The 15,457-nt window shown below is 37.0% G+C and overlaps 1 protein-coding gene and 1 long non-coding RNA gene across 5 annotated transcripts in view; both read right to left on the reverse strand.

Annotated features, from left to right (window-relative positions):
• LOC133521176 (uncharacterized) overlaps positions 1 to 15,457 on the reverse strand; it is a 293,381-nt gene that overhangs the window by 161,306 nt on the left and 116,618 nt on the right. The gene's annotated exons all lie outside the window — the stretch shown is intronic.
• Positions 1 to 15,457, reverse strand: part of LOC133521163 (paxillin) — a 95,337-nt gene that overhangs the window by 38,059 nt on the left and 41,821 nt on the right. The window contains exons 1-2 of one of the 4 annotated variants that reach the window (XM_061855969.1): positions 11,904 to 12,047; positions 1,726 to 1,945 (exon numbers count right to left, since the gene is read on the reverse strand). The exons of 2 other annotated variants lie outside the window; for them this stretch is intronic. In XM_061855969.1, the coding sequence (XP_061711953.1) occupies positions 1,726 to 1,945; positions 11,904 to 12,032 (349 nt within the window). In that variant the 5' untranslated portion in view covers positions 12,033 to 12,047. Of the gene's footprint in view, positions 1 to 1,725; positions 1,946 to 11,883; positions 12,048 to 15,457 lie in introns of those variants that run through there. One more of the 4 variants, XM_061855973.1, reaches the window with a different exon arrangement.

Consider the following 15,457-nt stretch of genomic DNA (forward strand, 5'->3'; position numbering starts at 1 on the left):
CGCGCCTGGACAAAACTTCCGAGCAAAGTTTTATCACAATCTTGCTACACGTAAAATAGTAGGCGTTCTGTTGTGTAGCCGCCACTAGCAGTCTTCTTCATTCACTGAAAGGAATAGATACCTATTGGGATTATTTAGAGATCCAGATTAAACACTGGCTACATATCGTGGATATAGTTGCAGTTTTGTTGGGGTAATATAAAATAGACCTATAAGTTACGTTTGTCGAATAGTTCTGGACAAACACAATAGGCAAAAAATGCAGCAAATTGTGTCTCGGAAACAATGCAAAAAGAAGATTACAAATAAAGGAAAATTGCTTGAAAAAATATCTCATCAACCAGTAACTTACATGTAAGTAGACTCTAGTTTGTAACTTTCCAACCTAGAGGGAAAATTATAGGGTTTGTTGGATATGTTTTCTTTCAGAGAAAAGCTGGATGAAAATATCATACCATGGTACGGATCAGGATTGGAAGTCATACGACGAAGAACTTATGACGTCCGAAAGTCTGAAAGTTATCATGAACCGCTCGAGAAAAGATCACAAACAAAAGGTCATACATTTTGGAATGATAGCACGGAATAAAACAAAAGCACAAACAAAATTACCTATTAGGTCATAAATGACATAATTTTGCAATAATAGCACGGAATAGATAATAAGCACGACAGTGTCAAGAGTGTAGTGTTGCGGGCTCGAAACCGCAAGGTTATCGGCGCGCTGACATCGGTACATGATCAGGATGTTGTCTTTTATACAAAACTAGTCGTTAGCGAATTCTTCTTTGATTTTATTAACAGAAATAAGTTTAATTACATTAAAGTAAGCCCTGCTTATTTTATTCCGTAACGATTAAAAAAAGGCCAGCTTTACTTTAACTTGCGAGATCGATTCATATCGAACTAATCCCAAAAGGTAATGTTGGGCTAAGGTATGGTACTTATGGACTCAGGTGACATGACCAACAAAATAACCGTACAAAAGCGTAGGATCCCACCGATGTCTTAAAAGGTGTCATGAAGTGAGAGGGGGAGGTATTTATCGTCCGTTGGTTTGGATTTAGTATGGGTCCGGGAAGTTTTATGATGAGGAGGAGAAGCGATAAGTAATCGAGCCTGAACTATGCTAACTTGGCGGTTACACAGCGACTTTAATCCCACTAAAGCGCGGCAACTACAATATCGATACTATGTATCAGCGTCAAGCTTTCGTAGAAACAACCTTAAAGCCGTAAATTCCGTAAATTTGGGAACTTCAGTAGTAGCTGAACGTTTTCTCATAAGGAACCGAAATTGCATATCTTTTTTAAAACAACAGGTATAGTTTCCTCCCATTGGAATTGGAATATTGTGGTTAAAACGAAGTTAATTATTGCAAAATGTAGGAAATTAGCAAAGAAGTTGCCTAACAAACCTCAAGGGCCTCGCTGACGGATATGAATAATGTCTCAAGGAATACTAATTGGCAGCCCATAGCGCCTAATAATAGCAGAAACCATCACAAATCTCTCGTCCGTCGACTAGTTGGCCACTCGTAGGCAAAACAAACTTTAACAAAATACCCATCAAGATGCTACCGGTTAATAAAATTAAACAAAATGCTCTGCATTCGCTTCGATTGCGTAAGGTTTGTTTATTAGCCGAGCGATCCACTAACCGATATAGCACAAGGCCGCACAAGAAGCACCCTGACTCACGGCTCCAGCTTCTGGATGCACTTACCGAGATACGCGCTGAAGTCGGTAAAGTATTTCCTCCAATCCTGGCTCTTCAGCTCGGGCGGACTCGACGGCGCTCGGTCGATGCTGTACTTCCGCTCGAGCACGGGGGAGAACGAGACAGACTTAGGGGATGCGGAACGCGTGCGCACGGACGCCATCCCTCTGGCGGGTATAAAAGGCGGAGCGGGACGGAGGCACGGGCAGTCGTGGCTGGACCACGGCTAGGGGAAGACTGGGTTATTTTCGCGCGTGATAGACAGGGTTATCGGCGCGCGCGCACGGTGATAGCGGTCGTACTGGGAGCTGGCGGCGTTACGCGACGCGCTATTCCCGTCAGGTGGTCACTTCCGTTACTATTTCGCAATAGGTTTCGGACCAACTTCATTAACCTGTTGACTTACTTTACGTCTTCGAAAACAGTTGAGAAAAACGTCTAATATTTGCGCGCGAAGGGCCGGTTGCGTAAGGCGCGTAGGCGGGCGGCGCCCTCCGCTTGTTGACAAGGAAACATCTGTGCCTACTAACAACTAATTATAGGTAGACAACATTGTGTCACGCCGTTTTCATTATTCTTACAAGTTGTTACTAAAAAAAATAAACATATAAGCCGCGTTACCGAAATAAATGGGCACGTAAACATTCGCATCGGTGATGTCAAGCGCGTTAACAATATTAATCATGTAAACAAGACTGTTTTATTAAACATAATTACAACAACAGATAATAACACGAAATTAAGCACAATAATTTTCGGTCCTTATTGTGTCGCAACATTAAAACAATATAGAACAAGAGTCAGCCCAGGTTATGTTGGCTACGATTTTGATAGCACAGACGGTGCAAGTGTCAAGTAAACATCATAATTTTATAGAAGTTTGACGTTCAGAATAACCCATGCACCGTCTGGTATATCAAATCGCTGCCAACTTATCTTGGTCTGACTCTAGTACTTTTTACAGCTTCCTTGACTATCTAAAATACATAAGTGTTGATTTTCCGGGTCTTAGTAAAATTATCTCTAAGAAATAATTAAACGTTCGTTTTAATTACTTCACATAATGATAATGATAAACTCTCGTCGATATATAACGTTTCCGATATTTTTGCGTGTTTAAGATATTGTTGTAGATAATTGCAAATTAACTATTAAGCACTAAGTAAGTGCCTGTAAAATAAATAAGTAGGTAGAGGGGACAAGACATTGCTCTGTACCCCTAGTGTAAATTTAATCGACATCATAACGTGACGAACGCGTTTGCGTTAAGTGTCATTTTGTATAGGATTTTGAGTTTCCAAAACGTCCCGCTTGGCGCGCTCTATCTAAATCACATACAAAATGAGACTAAGCGCAAACGCGTACGTCACGTTTCGAAATCGAATTTATTTACACTAGGGGTACTGATTGCTCTACAATACCGTTTTCGGAATAAAACTAGATTATAATCGTATCTATTGCCGGTTTTTTTAAAACAATCCGTTCAATTCCTCATTTATCGTCTTTGTCAGCGGCAGTGGGCGTGGTGTAGGTGGCAACGTGTGCTTGAAGGTCTGATCCACACGAATAGGCAAAAACGCGCGTAAACAGATCGTTATTTATGTACCTGTAAATGGTCCATGAAAACGGAGCCAGAGCGTTAGTCAAACCACAAGTTGGGTGTAATGTTACAGGGTGGACCAATTCACATAGCGGTTGCTATTGCATAGTCAGAAACCGCTTAAAGCTGGCCAATTGGCCATACACACTAGCTAGGGTATGCCTGCGCAGTTTTGCCAACTGCACAGGTAAAACGTAGCGTATGTAGCATTCAAATGCGCAGTTTTCTACTGCTGAACCGCTATATAAGATGAACCCTCGTGGTCGTCAGCTGCCGCTTCGTTGGTGGGTTGAGGAATGGCAGCCGCCGAAACACGTAAAAAAATTGTCATCGCCTCCCGTTTGATACTTTGTCACATGATAGTTCAGATGCTATTGTTAGTTAAAAAAATCGTCAGCCGGTTATTATATCGCGGTGGTAAGAACGTCAGCTGGTCGCATGAACATGTAAAAAATAAGCGCTTTACCTTTTTATGATACCAATAACAAATCATGATTCATGAAACTTTGCATGTAGCATTTCATCAGGTGAATCGCCTGATACACCATAAACGGATTACGCTATTTACACATTACGCATACCTTGCGGTCATAAAGTTGTATACGTACTTCGCTCAGACACAATCAGAAAGGAAGAGTTTCGGTCCTTCTGCTCTACCGACCTTCTGTGAGTGAATAAGGGATAAAGGCCACGATAGAGCTTGTAGACGGTTTTACCTGATAGGCGGTCTTATCGACATAGAGCTTATGCTACTATACTGCCAAGCGAGCGTGGGCATGATGGACGAGGTTTTCTACGCGATGACAGGAGGATAAAGTGTCCGTCTTTTTTGGATTCGATTCTAGAAGACGCGGGAGCAAAAACGTATTTTTTGATAGCATTTTGGTAACTCAAATACGTATTTGACAAAAAGGCTTTTAATTTTCACATAATTGTTGCTTGTAGTCCAATCCAGACGAGATTTTGTCATGGTTCAATTAATTATAGTTGAAGGGACAGATGGTCATTTTTTACCGCTCACAAGAGACACCCACATGGGGCAGTTACACTGTATGTATCATGTAATTTAATTTGATTGGTTGAAATATTAACCCAAAATTATTATTTTGCGAACAAGAAGGTCTTGCTGCATATAAAATTATAAATATATTCTATAGACTTTTCATAACTTTTTATTCTCTCTTTTCTTTCACTCTTTTTTCCTCTCGAGTATATTTATAGTCAAAACGTATTTATATGATTGTTATAGAATACGCCTGCAAAGTTTCCATTACATTAGTGTACGTAGGATGGCTAATGCTAGCGTTCATAATCAATTTGAAGGCACTAACCAACTTGAGGCCAGGCGAGTTCAAGGCTCCCTTCAGTCAAGGTTTCACCACATTAGATACGATACAGAACAAAGAAACCCAGGAACAAATCTTTTCTCTAGAAAGAAATCCGTAAGCCTACCACCCTCGCACAATAAAGATCGTATATTCTTCAATTTAGGGTATTTAATACAAAGAGCTTATGAATGTCTAAAAGAAAAACTACCAGCGCTTTTAACATTACACGTCTGACCCAAGAAGATAACGGCGCAAAAACTCGCCGACTTGTTTTTTTTTTCGAAGTATGGATACATGACATACCTACAGTAGGTGCTTTAGATTAGATGCATTACATTATTATGACATAGACATAGATCTTTTTTATTTAACACCACATTGAAAAATATTTACAGGCAATGCTACAAAACATTACAAGCCTTAGAGTTAAACTTAAATAGGCACAAATTAATGTAATGTAGATATAAAAACTTTTCAAATTATGATGTTAAAAAGGAGCGAACCTCAGCATGTGTTGCAGCAGGCTTACCTACTACAACGCTGGTTTTCAGGCCGACCCTTCGTACAATACGAATTTGCTTGCTGCTTGTCGGAAACTGTATGGCTAAGACGATTTTAGTTTGTGTAGAAAATAATATAGGTATGAATATATATGTTATTTTTATATTTATTTATAATTACTTTTACGTTTATTTATACTATAGAATATATTTAATTACACATTATATAACTTATAAAACTTAAAATCTAAATCTAAAAATAAGTAAAACTAATCTTAAAATAAATAATTAAAAACTATCCCCCTGCGGCATGGTGCCGTAGATGCTGGCAGCATTTCCTCGTTGTATCGCAATACTTATTCTTTGTGCGAGGAAGCTGCCAGCTCTACGATCACCGGTGGCCTCTGCTATTTTTTTAGCTAAATCCTTGAATAGTGTAGACGCGTTCGGACCCCACGGGCCAAGGGTCGCGACGCCAAAAGGTACGTAAATATATATGTTTATGTTTGTGGATATATTTATAAGATTATGAATGGGATATAATTATATATTGCAATTGAATCCATCCGTTATATTTGAGGTATCTTAGGTATGTTCTAAAAGTGACACGAGGATCTATCGATTTAGAAATTGAAACATACCAACGCGGCGAGACTGCGACATATCTATACGGATAAGCTTATTCAGACAGTACCTAAGTCTAGTCTCTCACGATACCTATTTTGTAGATGCTACTCACAAAAGGGCATGTCAAGATGGTTTCTACAATATCGCTCATAACTAGAAGGCATTAACTGGAATAGAAATACTGCATCATTACTGTCTATTTGTTTCAAGATGAGATATAATTGTTTTATCTGATTCGATTAGTTTAATCGCCGGAAGAGGAGACGACAATGCAACGCGTGTCGCACGGCTCACTGGACCGCGAAAAATTGCAATTGGAAAATACTGGATGAGGCAGTCAAAAGATAGAAAAACTTACTCAATAACAACCACAAGTATTGTATTTACAGAAACAAACTAAGTAACAATACTGTAAGATATAACAGTTAAAATAGCAGTTGAACGTTGTAAAAATCAAGCTAATATTACGTATATAGAAAATACAACTATGTCTTTTTCAGTCTGTTAATTTTCATACAAGGCATGAGATCGTAGTGCCGAAAGTTATGGAATAAAAAAATATATTCACATATAGCTTTTAGGATGAATCCTGACGTCAACTACTACAATATCAGATGAGTAAACTTTTCAGCACAATGTAGAAATTGACCGATTTTTTTTTGTCAAATTTAGTTTTGTATATTTCCTTTCGTCGTTTTTTCGTTAGATTTCGATCAAATGGATAGTTTGTTTCTATAGATTCTGTACATTCTGAACATTAACCATAAAAACATTTTGCGGAATTTGCCATAAAAAACTTCCTCTGCGTTACGAATTACGAAAATATATGATATTTTTGTAAACTCACGGCAAATTACTACAATAATTTAAATTCCATAAATTATTGGAGAAAGCTTGTGATTTTACTTATATCTTTCCGCCCGGAATGAGGAGCTTTTCGAACCAGCCAAATATCCAAATCTTAAGAAAAACCGGCCCTAATAGCTCTTTGAAAATTTAATACAAGAACAGAAGATAATTTAACCAAGGATTTTGGCACCCATTTCTGTCGAAGTAGTTTTCTTGTAAAATTTTAATTGATTATCGGAAAAACAGAGAATAAAACGTACTTAGAAAGTACAGTGCTCTAGAGCAGAAACGTATCATTTTCTGCACACTTTTTCGAACTACAACGACTCACTTTCAGAGCGTGAGAAATGAAAAAGAATGTGCAATGTGACGACGGCTAACAAAATGCACAAACTATTTTGAGTAGGCAAATCATATTTCGTTTCGTTGGCCCACTTTTTTAATAAAACTATTTTCTGTCTGAACAATAAACAAACGTTGCTTCAGATCACTCCGATTTACGACATAATAATAGATTTAGAAGCAGTTTTATGTGGGGTGCGAAACAGAAATAAAAGTGTCGTGCATTTACACAATCCTTTAACGAACATTGGAAGGGTATTAGATTATTTTAAAATGTGTCCTGATTGTATAGACCATAATAAACATCTTCAAACAAAAACGTCACTTTTGATACTGACATATGCGATCCATATCGTATCGAGACCTAATCTCTGACGTATATTAAAGTTCGAATCGGGCCGTGTAGCCTTACCATCAGTTTGACACTGACATATATGCAAGCGTGAGCGTACCTAACTTCTTTCTATGCATCTCGCTCGTACTGGCATATTAGTGTGAGCGACATGTACATAAAGTAAGTTACGCAGACGTTAGCGGATATGTCAGTTTGACACTGCTAAGGCAGTCGTGGTACTGACAGCAGGCGAGTCCGTATAACCTCTAACCCTGCACCGAATTTGACAATTCATATGTCTATATGAAGTAGTATGTTGTTTAACATATACATTTTAATATTCAAATTCTCGTACATTGTAAATATTTCTTGCACCTATTGCTGCTTGATCTGTTTGGCCCGAAGTTAACTTGTAGATGATGCTTTCTGGCATTAAGTTCGCCTTTTGTAAAATTTTTACTGTCCAATAAAGTTTAAATAAATAAATAAATATTTTCATAGAAATTTGACGTTTATGGTGACATTTTACGCTTTGCCATTGCAAAGCCTCTGCAGAGTTAGCTTGGGCCGACTTTGAAAATATTATGTTGTTTAGTCTTGTCAAGTATTATCGCAGGAGCAAATCTTGTTAGAAAGTGTTGCTCTTTTTATATACTGACAAAAAACATCCGTCTTCTTTTAGCTAGAAAAATAGCGGCCGAGCAATGGCTTGACTATAAGGACTGTCTGGGCAGTAAAAAGTTTACTGCAAGAAAGCGAGTTGCTAGTTGAACACTGCATAGTCAAAACAAAGAAACCGTGTGCATTTGCAATGAGTCTCATTCATTATTTTATTAGTCGTTAAATGTCCACTTCAGTTTAAACTTTACGCGCGACTAATGTTCGTAATACGTAGTGGTACAGTACTTCACAAGGTTTTAGTTTATCATCAATTCAATACATTTGGAGGCCTGGGTCACGGTACTCAGAGAGGGTTTTGTTATTGTTTTTCGAAATAATCTTATTTATGTCCGCATTCCTGAACAACTCCGGAAAAATCTATTGTGGAAATCTGAAACAATTAAGGAATGAAGGAGAAACCCCGGTTAGGCTACGAGGGTTTTAGATAAAACTATTATTTGATATTTATCTAACAGTAAAAAGGAAAAAAACTTCCCTAATGTTCTAAAAATAATGGTTCTTAAAATAACCTGCTCTAAAAATCTACTTACCTAATATCTACTGCAAAGAGCGTGTACACAAATAAACAAACAAGATAATTTTAAAAGGAAATCTCTAAGGTTTATTAATAATAAGTCGTTACCTCCGCTATTATCAGAAAGCTGACAAGCAGAGAATGCCTGCCAATCACCGGCAACGTAAATATATTGTAACTAATCATTAGGATGACACGCGTCAGTTCGATTTGCTTTTAATAAAACTAAATCTCGCTAGTAGCAATCTTTTGACAGAACATAATTAATTTAAAGCACATACACCGTTATGTACCTACGTCAACTATGTGAGGGCAAATCTATTTATACTATGTTATGCAAACATTTAATTTAGATGGCGGACAATTCACTTGATACAATCAAGAGGTCAGAGCGATAAAAAAAACAAGCATCTTAACAATTAGAAGTAGTGATGCATGAAGTTTAACGCAATATTATGAACATTTGACACCCACAAAATTCGGTGACTTCGATAACTTTGGACTAATTATATATTGTGATTCTTCAAGATGGATAAAATAGGTGTGATAGATATAAATATAAGGATCTGTATAAACTATACGTCTGTTTAGTTGATCGTGCAACACCGAACTGAATTCAAAAGAGAGATTCTGATGATGCCCTGCCCAATCGTGGTATACCTACAAGAGACATAGGTAGTATGGGTAAAAACAACAAGATACACATAAATGTATAATAAAAAGATCAAGATAAATAAACTGGTCTATAGAAGGCTTTGATGAGACCAGAGCGACATACTGTCGGAACATCGGCTTTGTTTATGTAATTATTGTGTAGGCTTTAAACGGATTACCTCCCACACCTCCGTACAAGAAAATTGTATCACACGTATCTGTCTTTACTTAAGCCTGTTAGTATTTTTTGTTACTCTATTTTGAACCTTACTTTTCTCAATGAGAATCAACTATTTTGCAAAATAGGCTACTAATGTTACTTCAGCGGTTTGGAAAACTCAAAACAAAAACCCGCCAAGCCACTTAATATCTCAGTTCAATCTTTAGTTCCTTTTCGCACAAAGATATAATGATCACTGGTCTTATTAACAGTACAACGTCTAAACATAAAATAATAAAGTCCATCTTATTGTATACGATAAAAAAATGGATCTTAGATAGCTGCGTTCATACCGAACATAATAATATAATGGTTGCAGGGTTTTTACCGTGACTCCATGTATAGGTATTGTGTGAACTTTCGGTATTGACTTTGATTGATAGTGTATCTAGAGACAAAAGTGACACCCTTCATTCAATAGAGCCAGACTTGACTTCCGGTATAGTTTTTCTGGGTTCGTTTTTATTATTTAGCAGGTGGGCGGAGTTGCGGGACTTGGCATCAACAAGATATTGGAGGTATGCAGTAGCTACTAGATACTGTGAAAAGAGTTTACTTATTTTAAAAAATACAGAATGTTTGTAGTTGTTTATCAATATACATGGAAAGATGAATGTTACCTATAAATGCTTGATACTCCCTTTCCATGGGGATGGTTCATGGAGGAATGGGTTTGAATCGTCAGTTGCAGTTGGGTACGTAGGTATATAGGAAACATCAACATAATAAGTAACTGTTATTAAGAGTAGATTAACCTAAAAACATAAAGTTAATTCATGCATTGTTTTAACATTACGAAAGTTATTGGTATCTTGAATCAAGTCAAACGTTTGAATGAATATATCATTATGTTTTCGATGGTACAAATTGGGTCTAAAATCAAGATACGACGACGGCGACCTGCATCAGATAACCATGAAATATTGTAACAACAAAGAAACTAATCTACGCCGTGTTGAATAATGCTAAAGCGGGTGTCATGTAGATTGACAAGTTGCGTCAAATTTTCACACCATCCGGAGAAGGTTAGGGTTCGATATGGTGTGGAAGATGCAGGCTGCATAAATGCATAGCTATGAGATATATCTAATCTACCTCTATGTCGTATAGATAGAGACAGATGCGCAGTAGTAACACGAGTTTATGCCATCTCGTGGCGAAATTAAGACTAATTTTGTGAAAACTGGCAATATCACCGCATATATGTTGAATTTTCGAAGTAGGTACGCAAAATTATAAATGAATAAATTCATAATATATTCACGCAATTTTGCAGCACGCTGTACATTCTGTGAGCTTTAAAATAAACTTCAAAGACCATAAGCAAGGTCTCTAAAAATGGATTTACAGATTGGTTTTCATGAACTATTCAGCAAAACAATAATGAGAAATCTTACTATGACACCTAATTTTCGTAATATTATCTAAATCGGAAAAAGTGTTCTAAGGCCTTAAATAACAAATGTAATAAAATATTTCAGTTTAATATGTTTCTAACGCATCGACATCAGACGTGTTTATCGCGGATTTGACGCTGTACCCTTCATTTCGTCCAAACTGTGTAAACATTGCCCACAATTTCGATTTACAAGTCCCTATTACACGGGCCTGTATTGCCTAATTATCTTAGCTAAGACATGATGTCTTCCTGTGCCATCAACTGAGTTTCACCTGCCATAAGTAAACCTTATTGCAACGAGTTACGGTCTAACATTAGTGAGTTAATCTTAGTTTGTATCTAAAACAATCGCGGGTCTATGAACGCTGGTTATTGCGAGCCCTGCTTTATTTATAGGCAATTAACATGGACGCCCGCGGCTTCGCGCTTCACGTGGCTTTGATTGACTGTTGACATATTGTGATGCCAACAAGCACAAAGAACAAGCCCTAAATGTCAACTTTGACATGGATGTCTACGGGGTGCCTGCGACCTTCGGGTTTTCAAAACAATGGTTCTATTCCTCAAATTGAACAACTTGTCACTCGATGGTCTATTGAAATATTCAAAGGTTAAGTTATCCTCTTCCTGACTGACAAAATATTGCTTAATATGTCTTTTATGCAAAAGATCTTTGATGTAAACATCGCTAAATACCAACTTTCAGTTTTAGTGTTCTATTTAGAGGCTTTAGCTTTCTGCGGTGGTGCAGTATGTCACCATCGCCGTTACCATCGTCTACCAACGGCGTCCTTGCTAACTACACATTGCTTGTTTGAATTTTTTTTGTTGTTGAACAGCACAAACAAATTATCAACCAAAAGTTGTTCAATTAGAGAAGTAGAAAAAAATCCTGGATTGAATGCTCCCTGGTCAGTGGCACCCGGCATTACGCAATGTTTTCAAACACGTTTAACGTAACAATAACATTGTTTTATAGTTTTCGCCGCGCGCGCATCCACGAGTGGGTGCAGTTATTTTTACGTCCACGCTCTAATTACTATATTGTTCCGTGGACGTTTCGGACGTCGCCAGCTCCCAGCACGGTCACACTAATCCGTCTCACTTGTTCACAACCGTCGCGAATTGATCCGCACTGTCAACGAATTTATCGGTGCGTTTTTTTCTAAACGCGTCGTAGTCGGATGGATGTCGTCGCTGCGACTGGCGAGTCGCCGGCGCGCGGACGCAGCCTGTAGGCCGGCTTCTAATGATCTTCGTTTCATTGTGCGGAATCGCGTTTAATGGGGGCGTGTGGGCGATAAAACGTAGTCCAGGGAAGGTCGCTTAGCGGGCCGGTGTTCTCGGAAGCAGTCGCGGATGGGAATGCAGGACGCGGCAGCTCGCCCGCGAGAGGAATGCAGCTTCCTACCATAGTAGTGCACGCGAAACGCACTAACGTTTAATAAACTTGGTGCAACGTAACTCCTTCCGTCGCTACTAGTGGAAATCAATCAATCCACTTTTGAATTAGAATGAGCCACGATTTTATTTCCAAATGATTCAAATTCCTGAGCGTAATGAAACTAATCAAGAGTTAAATCTTAATTGGGGCCTATGCACATGCACAACGTCTAGGACGTCGAACTTAGAGACAGTGGCAAATATTGTGCAATGGCTAACTTCAAAATCTCTAAAGGGCATTAAACCAATGGTTGTCAAAGCTCCGGATTTTCTAGTGAGGACATTATCTACAGCTTCCCATAAAAACCTTTAACATGCTAAAGTTGAAGAAACTTTATGCCTTTACTCAATAATATGCGGCTTCTAGTGGAACAGAACACCCCTGAACTGGATCCCAATTAACTAAGATTGTACTTCAAACTGAAATAATTGATGATCTAACAATTGCTAATTCATTGGCTATCAAGAAAAATGCTAATTAAATCCAGCATAAGCCAAATAGCTAAACGTGCTATAAATATCATGGTTGAATAATCAATCAACCATTTTTTTAAGATTAAGAAGATATTCTTTCTCGACTTTCCCTAAAAGTAAAGGTTATTCGCGTTCATTAATAGAAAAATGTAAACTTGTATTTTCTTTGACAGAAAATAAGTAACGAACTTTTGCTCAAATAATATAAATAGCATATCGTCGCTATACTTACTCAACCTCGTATATTGAGCCTTATGAGCCTTACGACATGAGGGTATCAATACCTAATATACCTGTACCTGTAATATGTAAAAGAATGAAGTTTGGTTATCGGTATAGGCCAAATTACCACGCTTGCGTCATCTTACTTTACACCCAAAGTCAAAAATTTACACAAATCCTCCTTAACTACCGCAGTTATTAAAACAAAAGTATTGTTTTAGAGAACCATCCACAATAAGACCACAGACCGCTAATGACAATTAGGTAAGAAACAGCCGTAACGAATGTGGTCAATAACCATCCTGTGCCCACCGAACCGAGACAAACGTGCACCACAAAGTAGGCTTTATGATAAATAATAATCATTATGTAACTTAATTAGAGCCACTACCCGATCCGTGGGCGATGGCTATGTTTGGAAGCTTGATTTTAGGGTACGTACATAGTTTTGACCGCTGGTATCTGTTGGTAGCTTGATTTTAAGGTACGTACTTAGTTCTGACCACTGGATCGTCTTAAGAACTTAAGGGCTCTGTACCTATAATGATCTGACGTTTCTATTTTGTTTATCACCACACTGTAACGTAGGTAAAAGCCCTCTCGATTGTTCAAAAACTAATGAGAAAATTGCATTGCATTTTATCCACATGTACAGCAAAGTAATCAGATGCAAATTTTGAGTTGTTCCTTATGTTAGCTAGTGAAATTGACTTTGAAATGATGATTTCAAATGATAATTTTTTTATTAAGTTCATTTGTATTTGATTTGGTTTTTCTGGTATTTCATAGTTAGTATTTTCCTCACGTTGGTGTGGTGAAAATGTTTGTGTTTCACTCGCTGCAACCCGCGCAACGCTCAAGATTTCACTTCTCGATTTTGGAATCTTTCCCCCCTTTTCCCCCCTTGTAAAACAAATAACTATTTAATACAGGATTACTGCCGCGTAGTCGCGTACATTCACTACAGCGCTTCAAAACTATGTATAACAAAATAATGACTACATATAATAAATGTATTTATTAATAAAATTGTACCAATAGCATTGCCACATTTTTTTTTATTTGTAAATATATTCTTAAATAAGTAATGTAACAGCGTCTCTCAAAAGGCTAAGAATTTTGATGCAATTTACAATATTAGGTTAGGAAGAAAAGACATCGAATTAGGAGAAATTCATCTTCTGTTGTTTGATGTAAAATGCAACAAATTATCTCTGTCAATTTCTACAAGCAATTAATATTTATTTATTAAAACGTAATTAAATGTAGGGCACAATAAAAATAAACTAACTTATCTATTACAAGCAACCTGTACAAAATAACTCATAATTTGTAGGGCCCCGTCGTCACGCCTATCGAGAGTATCGAAACATGTTCCCATTCCCACATATTCAGGTGTCCCCTCTTAATAAATTATCTTAGGCCGCATCTTAAATGGAATTAATGGCCCATTCGTATTCAATGAAGAACGCTCGTTTAGCGCCAATTATGATGATACTTTGCAAGATTTTCATTAACTTTAAGTAGATGGTCGTAAATATTGACTTAAATTATAATGATAGAATTTACATACATTTTGCCTTTTTTAATTTTATTGGGTATGTGTACCTAGGTATAATATCATGGATTACCATAAAATAACCATGAATTTTATAATTTTCGATTAAATCAGAGTCAATAGATAAAAAAAGAGAATTTATAAATTTGAAGATTTGCCTATTCCAGTGTTTTCCAAACTGTAGGTTACGATTGCGACCCCTAGGAAGTCACAGCTAGTGCATATAAGTCTAGTGTTCCAAATTAATATGTATGAGTCATTATGTTACTCGAAATAAACGAATTTTAATTTAATTTAATTTAATATAGCACCACTATGAGGGAGTACTCGAAATAAACCAATCCTAGAGATTTCAAATAATGGAATATATAGCGTGTTTTTAATCATATATAGTCAAAAGTTGTCACTCGAAAAAGGTTGAAATCAACTAATCCATTCTACACGGATCCAAGGTTGTATGATTTCCATTGCATATCAAGAAGCTAATAAACTTACAAGTGTCAAAAACGCCGATATCAATACAACTGTCACATTAACTTATCTCTCAATGTTAGATATGTTATACACCGTCAGGCATGTAAAACCGTCAAACATAATTAACCTAATCAATTAAGAGCATTCTTTGATTTGAGTGCATTCGGTCATTAAAATGAGACGCCCAAAGTCATAATTATCTAATGTCTAATGCATCGTCCTACTTATAGTAATTTCGTGATGTGTGCTTATCAATATTGCCTTTGGCGTTTTTTAATTTAAAAAAAGGGTTTTTAAAGGCTTGCGCCTCACAATTTAGATACAACATACAATTTTTGAACTATTAAATAAATGTAATCTATAAAAAAAAATAGGATTCTTGGTTTAAAAATACATTAAGTTTATTTAGATTAGAATAAAATAAGGGCAATAACGAGGAAGACTCTAGCAATAAGAACATAAGTAAGTAGATATCTTTTATCTTTAACCGTTACCTATATTACTTTTTTTCCAGCACGG

Source organism: Cydia pomonella, chromosome 9 (assembly GCF_033807575.1).
Source record: "Cydia pomonella isolate Wapato2018A chromosome 9, ilCydPomo1, whole genome shotgun sequence".
In the NCBI taxonomy this organism is placed as follows: domain Eukaryota; kingdom Metazoa; phylum Arthropoda; class Insecta; order Lepidoptera; family Tortricidae; genus Cydia; species Cydia pomonella.